The following is a 13,275-nucleotide window of genomic DNA, read 5'->3' as shown; positions in this document are numbered from 1 at the left end:
ACAGTGGTCTTACCAGATTGTAATATCATATTTTTACTGTACCTTTTCTATGTTTAGATGCACAAATACCGACCATTGTGTTACTACTGCCTACAGTATTCAGTGCAGTAACATGCTGTGCAGGTTTGTAGCCTAGGAGCAATAGGCTGTACCATATAGCCTAGGTAGGTAGTAGGCTGTACCATGTAGGTTTGTGTAAGTACACTCTATGATGTTCACACAATGACTAAATCACCTAATGATGCATTTCTCAGAACATATCTCCATTGTTAAGTGGGTGTAACTGACTGCTTTCATTGAAATCTAGGGGAATAGGAAGTGGAAGCATGGAAATTTGAGGGCAATATAACATGTCTGTCTGTATTCTTCATATGTCATTTTAAGTAAAAAGGGAAAGCTTATTATACATATTTACTGTGTGTGTTAATCATTTAAACATTAGACTAACTGTATAGTTATAGCTAGGTATACTTACTGTGTAACTACTTACATGTCACTGGATGATTTTTTTATCAGCATAGGCAATACAAATAGTATGATCAAGCAGCATGCGTAGATATCATCTGCTATTAAAGGTTTTTCACATCATCGTTCTTAGCCCAAAGAAAATAGGGGTCAAAAGAATAAATAATTCACTCATACACAATATAGAATCTACCTATTTCAGATATTTAATTTTTATTATCTAAAGTACTGTTTAATTTTAGACTCATGAGTGAATTTTTTTGCTATATCTTCAGGCTCCTAACAGTATTGGCTTTGGAAAAGAGAGTGAAAGATCTATGACAATGACCAAATCAATAAGAGATGACATTCCTTCGACCCAAGGGAATCTGGTGAAGTGGGCTTTGGACAATGGCTATAGTCCAATAACTTCATACACAATGGCTCCTGTGGCTAATAGATTTCATCTTCGGCTTGAAAATCATGGTAAGTTAGAATTTTTTTAAGTTATATAAAAAAATATCCTCCAAATGAAGCTTTTCCAGTGAGGAACTGTCATTTCAGCTTATATGTTGCTGTTTTTCTCTTGCACATTTTAATAATTTGACTACTTTTTATCAGAAGGCTTAAAATTACCTAGAAAGAGATTTTGAGGAAACTGTAATACAGATTTTCAGTGACATAGAGTTGAATGCATATTCAGAGAACTTTGTTATAGGTTATCTTCAGTGTGACTACATTAGGTTCTTCTCTCTGAGGCACCTAATGGCCACTTATGGCTGAGAATACAGAAGAGTTAAGACTGCAGGAAAGAAGTTCATGGTCAAAGGCTGTATCTTTTAGGAAAATAGTCACGAGGACTCATACTTGGGCATTCATACCCAGAGGGAAGGCAGGAGTTACTATCCCAGTTGGATGGGGTGGAAAGCCGAGGCTCAACAAATTCTTGAGGTTTTCCGGAGTCTTATAGCTAGCATGACTTGGAAGCCTAGTTTTCTGATCCCTAGACCTGTTCCTCAGCTCATGGTACCGCCACTGAGTGAAATGCCAATAGAATAAAGATGAGTACAGGTTCAAGCCCCAGCTCTACCATTTAGTCACTGTTTGGGGAGAAGTCGCTTCACCTCTGAGCCACATATTTTTCTTCAGTAATAAGGGGAAAATAATAGGACTGACCTTACAGGGTTGTTGTGAAGGTTTTTGTGAAAGTACAGATTAAAAACCCTACAAAGCTATGACTTATTTTAGACCCTTACAGCTCTAGCGTCCTTTCCAAAGAATACTATTAAAGGAGAGATAATGTCCAACTGTCATCTTCACTTCCAGCTTCCACTGAGATGGATTTGACCTCAAGTATACATCAGTTGGCCTTAGATAGTAGATATAAAGAAAACTGGGGAAATTATTATTTTAATTGTTAGAAATATGAAAAAATATTGATTATTGATTATATGGAAATACATCTCTCCCTTTGAAGGAATGAATGTGTCTACGCAGCTCTTTCTTAACTTTCAAGGGAATACATTCTAAAAGGCCAAGGTGCCCAGATACCTGTTAAAATTTAGCTGTCAAAAAGAAGGTGGCGAAGTAATTTTCACATACCAATATTGTTTCAAGAGATCCTTACAGAAACTATTCAAAAGAATCTCTTGATTCAAGGAAAGTATTTTAGTGGCATTTGAGTGGAATAATATTGCACCATGTAACTTACTCAAATCACAGATTTTTCTAGCTTGGACAGCCTTAGAAACTGTCTCCTCCATTGGCTCTCAGCCTTAGGTGCACATTGCAGTTACACATGGGGAGCTTAAAACATGTCAATGATTGGGTACCACCCCAGAGAGTCTGAGTTTAAATTGTTTGGGGTACAACCTGGGCATAGGAATATTTTTTAAAGCTCCCAAGTGATTTTCATGTGTAGCCAAAGTTAAGAACCACTAATCATTTCCAACTGCTTAATTTAAAAAATTGGAAAAGCAAATTTGAGGCACAGAGAAGCAAGCCGCTTGCCCAAAGCCACTGAGCTAGTTAGAGAGAACAGCAGGACTAGAATTCAGGCTTCCAGACTTCTAATGACTTTTATACATTGCTTATTAAAAGTCATTTTACACCTGCCCATTCTATGCTAATTCCTCCTGTTCTGCCTGTAATAATGTTGGTGGTGGCCTGGCATCAAACACTGATGATGTTTTGCCTTCTGTCACCAGCAGAGGAGATGGGAGATGAGGAAGTCCACACTATTCCTCCTGAGCTGCGGATCCTGCTGGACCCTGGTGCCCTGCCTGCCCTGCAGAACCCACCCATCCAGGGAGGGGGAGGCCAAAATGGAGGCCTTCCCTTTCCTTTCCCAGATATTTCCAGGAGAGTCTGGAATGAAGAGGGAGAAGATGGGCTCCCTAGGCCAAAGGACCCTGTCATTCCCAGCATACAGCTGTTTCCTGGTCTCAGAGAGCCAGAAGAGGTGCAAGGGAGCGTGGATATTGCCCTGTCTGTCAAATGTGACAATGAGAAGATGATCGTGGCTGTAGAAAAAGATTCTTTTCAGGTCAGTGCAGCTGCTTACAGGAGGGAAGAGAGGCCACCTCCTTTCCCATCTGGCCCCAGTCTGCATCTGTAATTTCTCCCTATCTCTTTCATTTTTGAACTCCAGAGGCTTGATACTGTTTTCTCAGTTGGATGGGCCTACTTCCCCTTGGCTGCGATTCTCACGCGGTTCCTGTTGTTCTCAGTGACGGGGGGGTTCCAGATCCACGTGTGTCAATATTTTGCTATTGAATTGCCAAGGCCAACAGATATTACCCTTGGGCTGTTGAGAGGTGGGCAGCTGGGAAGAGATATGTGGGGAAGGGAACGATGCAGGCCTCTTGTTGCCTGTCCTTGGAAGACCAGGCAGTTGTCAATTGTGTCAGTTATGCAACAGAACAGCCTGTGGGCCTCCGACTATGTCTTCGGTGGTTGTTGTTTTAGGCCAGTGGCTACTCGGGGATGGACGTCACCCTGCTGGATCCTACCTGCAAGGCCAAGATGAATGGCACACACTTTGTTTTGGAGTCTCCCCTGAATGGCTGTGGTACGCGGCCCCGGTGGTCAGCCCTCGATGGTGTGGTCTACTATAACTCTGTGAGTGTTTTCCAGAACAAAGCTTTGCCCTTTGCCAGAGCCTGGCTCTGTGCTCCCTGAAAATTAGACTTAACGTTTCTTTGAAGATGAAGAGGGTTTTTACCCCAGGCCTGAACAAAGCCAAGTGTCAGTTCTCAGCAAAATGGATGTACTTTGACCCTGAACTCATTTCAGAAGAACTTTAAAGTGCTGATTTTGCATTTTGGGTTTTACTTTTAATGTTAAAAATAAGGCTCAGAGATCCTTGTGTCCACCTTTGACACAGGGTGGGTTGGGGTGGGGAGGTGGTGTCTTCTTAGTGCCATATCCAGCTTTGACATGGGGTGGCTGAGCTGTGGCTGCTAGTTTGACCCAATCCAGAGAAGAGAGGCTAGCAATCCGGTGCTCTGGTCAGCGCAGTTCCTGTGAGAAATGGCTCTCCCATGAGCCCAAGTATGTTGTTCCTCAGAGAATCTTAGATTGTTGGAGCCGCAAAGAACCTAAGATGAGCTTATTCAGCTTCATTTCACCAGGTGAGGAAACTGAACTCCAAGAAGTTAAAAAGACTTGCTTTTTTAAACTCCAGGGATGGGCTCATGGCAGAGCCAGGACGACTGAATCCAACTTCCTGACCTCTCGTCCACTAATCTTTCCTAGACACCAGGCTAGGCCCTGCTAATCTCCTTTTGTTACTCAAATCATTACTTTATTAACATTTGACCTCCTGATAATTACAGCATGAATTTTCTTTCAGTTATCCAGTGTCTACAGATATAATGAATGTCATATAATACTGAAATACTTGATTATGGCATTTTAAAACTGTGGTCCAAGTTAACACCAACGAGTGGCTACAGTAATATGTCCGTAAGTTAAAAAAAAAAAAAAAAGTGCCAGTTGCTTCAGGAGAGAAAGGCATGTAATGATCCCTTAAAGTTCCTTTTCTTTCTCACATATTTTTCTTTTCTTTATTATGATCTTCGAGTTTAGCAATACCCTAGATGCTTCCTTTAATTGGCGTCAGTACTTTCTTTGGAGCACCTGGTACAGAGAGAAAGGCAGTTTTTTGTTTTTTGTTTTTTTTCTTCCCATCCTACTCTCTTCGGGGACTATTTTAGCTGTTCTCACCAATTGTAATTGTAGTAATTTTCAGACTTACTATATATTTCTATTTTGTAGCATGTTCAGAATCCAAGCATGTGAAGCAAGAGAAATTAGGATTTCATTTATGGAGTCACAACCCTTCGGTGAATTTTCTCATCCTATTTAGAAATAATCCAGGAATCATACTTTCAACCTATGTCAAGATAGATTCCTGGAATATATCTGCAGGTGGATAGTGAAAAAGATGGAAAAAAAAGATTCCTGGAATAAAACATATTCTTTTCCACATCCATACACCATAGAGAAGGATTTCTTAGGGAAGAAATGAGCAAAAGTTAGAGGGGTACGAGAGCACAGCAATGAAGAGAAGATGTGCTCCATAGTAAACGTTAGGTCCTTCGCTGCTGACTTCTACCAAACTTTCTACAACTCTTAAAGGATATATATAACGAAGCTCCTTGTATTCACCAACTTAGTACGTCTTAGAGTTTTTAATATAAAGACTCTTAAGGGGAAGCCCCTTCTCACGGTATAGGCAAGCCTCTTGACAACTCCATTCAACTCCATTCTAGTATCTAGTGTTTTCCCATCATTTGAAGTCATTCGTCATTATTCAATATGGTTACAACATAAATATTTATTTTTCACAAGACAATACAAATACTAGTTTAGCTTTTAACTTGAACCTGCATTGGGCTTCTCCTTATTCTTCATCACTTTGAAGATAAAATTCGAAAAAGCTTGGAGGTTATTTATTTTATTTTTTTGTCTTAAAGTCAGATTTTCAATTTGCATCAGAATCATTACATGAGTGTTTGTGTGAGGCAGAACCAAATGCACATGGTTTGGCGTTTTTATAACACTGGCTGTGCTTTCTTTGCCTTTTAGATTGTGATACAGGTTCCAGCCCTTGGGGACAGTAGTGGTTGGCCAGATGGTTATGAAGATCTGGAGTCAGGTGATAATGGATTTCCGGGAGATGTGGATGAAGGAGATGCTTCCCTGTTCACCCGACCTGAAATTGTGGTGGTACGTGTTTGTTATCAGCAGGGGGTTTGTGGAAAATGCTGTCTATTTTGTTTTTAGTTAGGGACTATCTGAAAATAAAATCTGATGTTAAAGGCTAAAGCTCATGAAGCTACAGGGCCTTCATCCTTCATGTGACTGTCATTAATCTTCCTGTGGATTGTTTTTTCCAGTTTAACTGCAGCCTGCAGCAGGTGAGGAACCCCAGCAGCTTCCAGGAACAGCCCCATGGAAACATCACCTTCAACATGGAGCTTTACAACACTGACCTCTTTTTGGTGCCCTCCCAGGGGGTCTTCTCTGTGGCAGAGAATGGACACGTTTATGTTGAGGTGAGACCTGAAAGTTAGCCTTGAGCTTTTAGGTTAGCGCTGAGCTGTAGTTCCTTAGTCATCAGCTAAAATACCCTGTACAGACCTCTTCCTATCCTGCCTCACAGACCTTCACCAGGTCTGATGTGGGCTTGGCTCAGAGAACACTTCCAGGTTGACTTCTGACCAAAGCAGGAAATTTCAAGATGTAATACATTATGCTAAGTGAAGACAGTGTTTTGTAGACGAATGTTTAAAAAAAAAAAAAAAAAAAAAAATTAGCAAGTGTGAATTCTACTGGTAAAGCCCTGTCCTTTGCTTTTGGAACAGTCGTTCAGTAGTTGCAGTGTTAGAGTTAACCATGGAATATTTCAAAACCACCTCATATGTTATCTTTTTTTTTTTTTTCCCCCTGCACAGTCCCCTTGGCTCCCAGCATGGCAGCCAAATCCCTGTGGGTCCCTGCCGCCACTGAAACTGACTTGTTATCTTTTGAATTGCACTCACTTTTAAGTGAAATGCTATGTGCTATTATAACTCATGAAAAATTTTTTTCTAGATCATGATCTAAGTATCTGTATACACTTATTAAAACTATTTCCTATATATAATGTTAATAATCATTTGCAGCCTAAATCTGGAATCTGGAGTGACTACAGAATATTAGGCAGTCGTGGTAATAATGAAATAACAACATCTAACATTTACTGCAGATTTATTATGTGCCAAACATAGTTGTAAGTATTGCAGCGGTTACTTACTCTTTAGAGCCATCCTATGAGGGAGGCTAATAATACCTTCATTTTATGGATGAGAAAATTGAGGCACAAATTTGTCTGAGGCCACACAGCTGGTACTAGTGGAGTTCAGATTCAGTGCTCATAGGCCGCCTGGCTCCAGAGCTCTGACCGTTCTTCGCTGGATACGACTATCATTTATCTCCAAAGTGCCATTTGAAAGGGGAGAAAACATAACGTCTTATCAGTGCAAACATCCAGGTTCAGAGATTGGATTCTAGAAAAGATAAATGTCCTTATGGCACCAGGATGTCTATTGTTTCTTGTGCCCTGGGTACACTTTCATGTTTCAACCTTAGTGTTTCCAGTGGGCATATCATCTGTTGATCTTATGGGAAGGTCCTCATCTAATGAGCTGGTTTTGGTGCTGAGCTGTAAGCTCAGCTTCATAGTGGGAGGGGTGAGAAGCTTAAAGGGTCAAAGCGGGATACTTCCGCATGTTAAAAGTGACTTTGGTGCACGTGTTTCTGTTTTGGAAAGACATATAACTCTCACATTTGCACTGACTCTGGGACAGAGCCTGCTGGGCTAGATGTTGTTTTCCTTGATCATATGGATTCGGCCCCTCCCCCATTCTGAGAGTTCTCTTTCTTTGAGCACACCTTCTTTCTCCATTGGGGAAAATATACTGCCTTCTACATGCTCTTCCTAAGCCAAGATGGCTGTTTTTCTCTTGCTTTTCTGGCTGTATAGTTCACATGGGCAGTTGGTCAACAGCTCTCTTGTGCTGTGGATTTCAGGGGTGCTGCATAACTGCAGATTGTTCTTTTCCAAGTCTATGCCTGGCTTTGCTCATTTATGCTAATCAGTGGTCAGTCTTCCTCCTGTACCTTACCCTGGATATTTTGGGTTTTTTCCCCCATCCCTCAAATGCTGGCTTACTTGAAAAGTGTTATTGGTAGGTTTTTTTTTTCCCCCATTCTTGTTTTCCCATTTATGCCTTTTCATATATCACCTATATTTCTCATAGTTTCTCCTCTATTCCCTCTACACCATGCAGTCCCTTTCATAATCCAAGTTAACAGTGTTGCCATCTGTTCATTGGTCATCTCAGGTGACTGTTGGTCACATAATGGCAGTTTTCTTTTGGTTCATTTGTGTTGAGGAATTTCCAAACCCAATTGTTAATAACCTAAAATTTTAAATCTAGAATACTACTACTACTACTAGGTAGCATTTATTGATGCTCTGGGAGCTGTGGTGTTTGCATGTAACTTTTACTTTGCTAATTTTCACAATTATGATATCTCGTGGGTATTCATGTTCTCATTCTGTAAGTGAGGAAACTGAGTCTCAGTGCCCAGCATGTGAGCAGGAGAGCATGTGGTTTTTATGAGCTCGTCTCACTGCAAAGCCTGTAGTCCTTCTCCTACTCACTTCTGGTCTAAAAGTAAAATCTTTTTTAGTAAAAGATTTGCTGATAATTTATATATATAAATTATGTATGTAAAAATATATTTAAAAATAATATATATATTTTCCCTCTGCTACAAAGGTATCCCTTTTTGGGATACCTTAGACATTCTGCCACTACATACTTTCCTTTGAGATTAGAGAAAAGATTTGCGGTCCCTGTGTTACACATTTTGGCATGTGGGTTCTGAGTTCATGTTAAAGGGCAGTTTTTAGTAATAGCACATATGTAATTTGCCACCTTTCCAAGATAGAGTATCTTGTTTTTCAGAAGTATTGCAAAAATACTGAAGTGTTAGTATTTACACTTCCTCTTAGCATCCTCTTCATTAGCATCTTCATTGTTGAGTGTCCTGCAGTTCACCGCCAGGTAGGAACCTTTCACAGCAGTGCTGTGGATTCAAAGCCCCATGTGATGTCAGGGGTTTCCCCCTGGGTAGCTCAGCGAGCGCGGAATGTCTGTTTCTATCTCCGTGCTTTTGAAATGATTCTGGGGCTGCTGGTCTATGGATAAGGACTTAGCTGTTTCTACAAGTGTTAAAGTTTATTTTGATCCTAAATTTAGTCAAAGAATGAGGCATAGCAGGGAGGGGCAGTTCATGCAGTGATCCACGTGTCACCAAATGGAGAATCTAGTCTGGTCTGGGGATTTTAGCTAAGTTTAGGATAGTTGAGGTTTGAATTCTGTTTACACTTGGCTAAACATTACTTCCTGTTTCTAAAGAAAAGAACCTTAACAAAATTTGGACGTAGCCCATACAAATGTTTTCAAAGGGGGAAGTATAAATGAGTCGGAAACGTTTCCAGATTAGATTTCCCATAAACTACCCCTGGGCTTGTGGAGTGAAGGGGGAGTACTTGGCAAGGCTGATTTGGATCTGCCAGCAGCTGGGACACTTTACCAGGCCCATGATGGCCTCCAGGTTGCACCGTCGCTGACACCCGGCACCGGAGCCAGCTCTGCCTTCTCACCAGTGAAGCAGGACTCTCATCAGGCTTACTCTGACTTTTTGCAGTTTAGAAGCTCAGTCTTCCTGCCTAGGTTAAGTAGATTTGGCCACTGAACTCTATTTTTTGGTCAATTTTAAAAAAGAGCTTAGCTTGTAAGTGTTGTACTATTAAAGCATTAGGGACTCTGCCTATTGGTGTTTTATTTACTTTGGAAAATCCACTTTAAATGCAAAATATGCTTTTATTTGTAGCTCTCCGGGAGGTGGAAGAGACTTACTCATCTTGTATTTGAATCTAACGGACTAACATTTGAACGAAATAATTCACTGTCACCATCCATATCAAATTGAAATGGAAAATATCTTTTTCTTTCAACGTTTGTGTGTGTTCCTTCTGTAATGAGAAGGAAGGCTATACATATGGTATGAAGATAAAGCAGCGTGTCATCTGAAGGGCTGTGTTGGCATATGGTCCTTGTGCCTAAAGTGGAAGTGAGATGCTAACTCATTTCCTAATTCATCGTTCTGTCCTCTCGTAGGTATCTGTTACTAAGGCTGAACAAGAACTGGGATTTGCCATCCAAACGTGCTTTATCTCTCCATATTCGAACCCTGATAGGATGTCTCATTACACCATTATTGAGAACATTTGTCCTAAAGATGAATCTGTGAAATTCTACAGTCCCAGGAGAGTGCACTTTCCTATCCCGCAAGCCGACATGGATAAGAAGCGATTCAGCTTTGTCTTCAAGCCTGTCTTCAACACCTCACTGCTCTTTCTACAGTGTGAGCTGACGCTGTGTACCAAGACAGAGAAGCACCCCCAGAAGTTGCCTAAGGTTTGTGGGCCTTCATCCATTCGGATGGTTATTTTGGCATTTTTAGGTGAGGCAGAAAAGTTTAATCCCAAGGTCTTGCAGGTTGAGGTTTTTTGTTTTGGAACTGCCCAACTGAAGTATTAAAGTCAGTATTAGCAGGGAACTGTGAGTTTTATGGAGTCTTAGATAATAAATCCTGACAGCATGATTTTCTTTTTTCCATGCGAGCTACTTAGTAGTACCTTACGAGTGATAAATCAAGACTGTTTTCCATGGAGGGAGAGGTCTGGCTTTATCTTTGCTTTTCAGATAGTTTGCAGTGCCAAAGATACAGCAAGCCGAAAGGACAAGTTCATTGTGAGAACTAATTTTTCCAGGTCCTGCTGAGACTGGCATTGTAATTGTTTTTTAACCTTTTCTGTGTGAGTTATAAGGTTGACTTGTCTCAGGGAGACTTTTAGGGGAAACTAACAAATATTTTAGCTTTTCTCAGTTTCATACCAGTTCATCACGTTTGCCTCCTGTCACTCTCCAGATTGAATGGTCTGTTGCCATAACAAAAAGCAGAACCATTTGACCTTGGTGGAATGCCTATGATAGGGGAGATGTGCAAGATTAATGATGATACCCATTAGGTTGGCCTTGTATATGAAATGTATCTTCTGCCATAGTTTTGTTTCTGTGATCTGCCATAATTATGTATAATTTCATACATGCATTTATTCTGTGGCTATCTCACACAGAGTAAACTGATTTCCAATTCTTTCGTAGTCATATATCAATGTCTAAAAGGCTAAGAATCAAGCAGTATTATTAATAATGTATGTATGGAATTTTTCTCATTTAACTCACAAATTGTAAGTCTTAGGTATGGAGGTGGGAGGAAAAACTATCATTTCCAAATAGATTACAATTGATCTGAATTCCTTGCATCATTATATTTACCCTGGGCATCCTTTTCTCTGATAATACCCAAGAGAATTTCGTTTGCATATGAAAATAGAGCAGATACGATCATAATCACTGAGGAGCACATATACAGTGATTTAGACTGTATTCCTCAGTTTGCTTTTGCGGCAGTGATGCCTTAGCCTTGTGGGCATTCGCCATCAGGGTTGGGGCTTAGTGGACAGTGGTAGAGAGCCATGGGGAGCTTCGTGTATGGCTACGGGACCAGCTGCTTCCTGTGGGCAGAAGGGTAACGTTTAAGGGTTAGAGGTCTTGGAGGGGAGGGCTAGCAGTTACCAGGGATCTTTATTGTGGCTTTGGCTGTTACTTCTCTCTGACCTGGCCTGGAACAGCCCAGCTTCATGTGTGTTAATCTGGGAAAATTAATCCTAAAATTTTCTTCCAGAACACTCTTAAGGAGAGTTCTAAACCTCAGGGGATGACATGATGGGGTATAACCCTAAACCTTAAGTCACCCTTTAGCCCCAAGATAAGATAACATGGAAAGAGCCTGGGATTGAGAAGGAGGGTCTGCTGCCACCAATGGGACTTTAAGTCAGTCCCTGGACCCCTCAGAGTCTGTATTTATAAAACTGTTATAATCATACCTGGCTTCCCTCCTCAGTAGAGGAGGTACAATGACAGCCCACCCTTTATCCATCAGAGGCTTGGATGAGCTGTTACCACTGTCTTCCTGTTTGCTGCTTATAGGTAATATTTTCACTTTTCTATTATTTTCTGAGTGTTTTCTGTGACAATAGAGAGAGCCAAAGCATCTTCTAGGAAGAGGTGTCAGAGATTGTTGAGACCAACCCTGCCCTTTGCTGATGAAACCGAGACCCAGAGAGTACAGTGTCTTGCCCAGGGTCACAGACCACTGAGTTAAATGTAGAATCATAGACTCTTGCTTAACTGAAGAGCTCAGTAGGAAAGTAACAGTAAACTAAAACAGGAAAGCAAAATGCAAATCTTGTCAATCATCATGCCCCTCCACAGAAAATGTGTTGTTTTTCTTTATAAGAGGGCTCTTGTTAAAGGCTTTTCTCTTTTTGAGGGGGTAGGGGTGGGGCGGTGAGTGTTATCTTATAAGAAGTGTCTGACTGGCATGTTGCTCAGAGCAGCAATGACAGCAAGGCCTAAAGTCTTTGCTCTTTAGTGTTTGGAAAAGATGGAACTCAGTTAGCTTTTTGGGATGCCTGCTATAGATGTTTAAAATGATGGATGTATTAATATGTCTTCTTGCCACAGAAGCTGTCATTTACTTTAAAGTTATACCTATTAGGCTGGGCGTGGGCTCATGCCTGTCATCCTAGCACTTTGGGAGGCTGAGGTGCAGCCTAGGTAACACAGCAAAGCCCTGTCTCAAGAAAAATAAAAAAAAATTATACCTATTGATAAGCATAGACAAGAAACCAAAGTTATTTTAAAGAAAAAATGGGGAGTGTGATCATATCTTTTCAAAACAGATGTAGTGGGCCTGAGCATGCTCATTAATAGGTCTGAGGCCTTGAAATAGAATAGAAGCAGCTGACCTCATGGCCTCCACAACCTGGGCACAGCTCCCCAGGATCTGCATTTTGAAACATTAAAAACAGATGACCCTGGAAAGTTTAGTTTTACATGAGCCTATACCAGAATTAAAAATGAAACAAGCTCAACAACATAATTATCTTTTTGGACAAAAATATAAAATCTGTCACCTTCATAATGCAATATAGACAGTCCCCATACAACCATTCTGTTTTTCACTCTAAGTAAATTATTCAATAAATTATGTGAGCTGGTCAACACTTTGTTATGAAATAAGCTTTGTGTTACATGATTTATCCAACTGTAGGTTAATGTGAGTGTTCTGAGCATGTTTAAAGCAGACTGGACTAAGCTATGTTGTTCGGTACTTTAGGTGTATTAAATGCATTTTCAACTTAGTGATATTTTCAATTTACAATGGGTTTGTCAAGATGTAACCTCATCATTAGTTGAGGAGCATCTTTACAGGAAATTTCCCACAATCACCAATCACAAACATGAACCGTGTATATGAAGCCAGCTTGGTGAGGACCAACACTAGGCATATAGTTTTTCTATTTTTCCAACTAACACTAAAATGTTTAGTTTTGTGGGAAGAGGGGGAGGGGGAGGACAATATTGAGAAGCTATCCAGTGATATTTGCATCTTCAGGTACAACCAAAAATCTACTGGGCCTGCTGTGATATCTCCCAGGTTATCTGGTGTTCTCTGAAAAACACCCACCTTCTTGCTTTTCTGTAGTGAATGACTGTATGCTGTCTGATAAAAGGCCACAGGACAGCTGTGCAGGTGGAGCTGGTGAAGGCACTTTTGAGCAACCCCTGATTCTGTGCT

General features: G+C 40.7%; 1 protein-coding gene across 4 annotated transcripts in view; it reads left to right on the top strand.

The window, feature by feature from the left end:
- Positions 1-13,275, top strand: part of TGFBR3 (transforming growth factor beta receptor 3) — a 226,348-nt gene that overhangs the window by 184,124 nt on the left and 28,949 nt on the right. For 2 of the 4 annotated variants that reach the window (XM_025395686.1, XM_025395675.1), the window contains 6 exons: positions 741-930; positions 2,655-2,989; positions 3,412-3,564; positions 5,536-5,676; positions 5,847-6,005; positions 9,684-9,983. In XM_025395686.1, coding sequence (XP_025251471.1) covers positions 741-930; positions 2,655-2,989; positions 3,412-3,564; positions 5,536-5,676; positions 5,847-6,005; positions 9,684-9,983 — 1,278 coding nt within the window. Of the gene's footprint in view, positions 1-740; positions 931-2,651; positions 2,990-3,411; positions 3,565-5,535; positions 5,677-5,846; positions 6,006-9,683; positions 9,984-13,275 lie in introns of all 4 variants that reach the window. The other 2 variants (XM_025395665.1, XM_025395697.1) reach the window with 1 other exon arrangement.

The sequence above is a fragment of the Theropithecus gelada genome, chromosome 1, assembly GCF_003255815.1.
Source record: "Theropithecus gelada isolate Dixy chromosome 1, Tgel_1.0, whole genome shotgun sequence".
In the NCBI taxonomy this organism is placed as follows: domain Eukaryota; kingdom Metazoa; phylum Chordata; class Mammalia; order Primates; family Cercopithecidae; genus Theropithecus; species Theropithecus gelada.
Note: the sequence above shows the minus strand (reverse complement) of the source record. Positions and strands in the feature narration are given on the sequence as shown.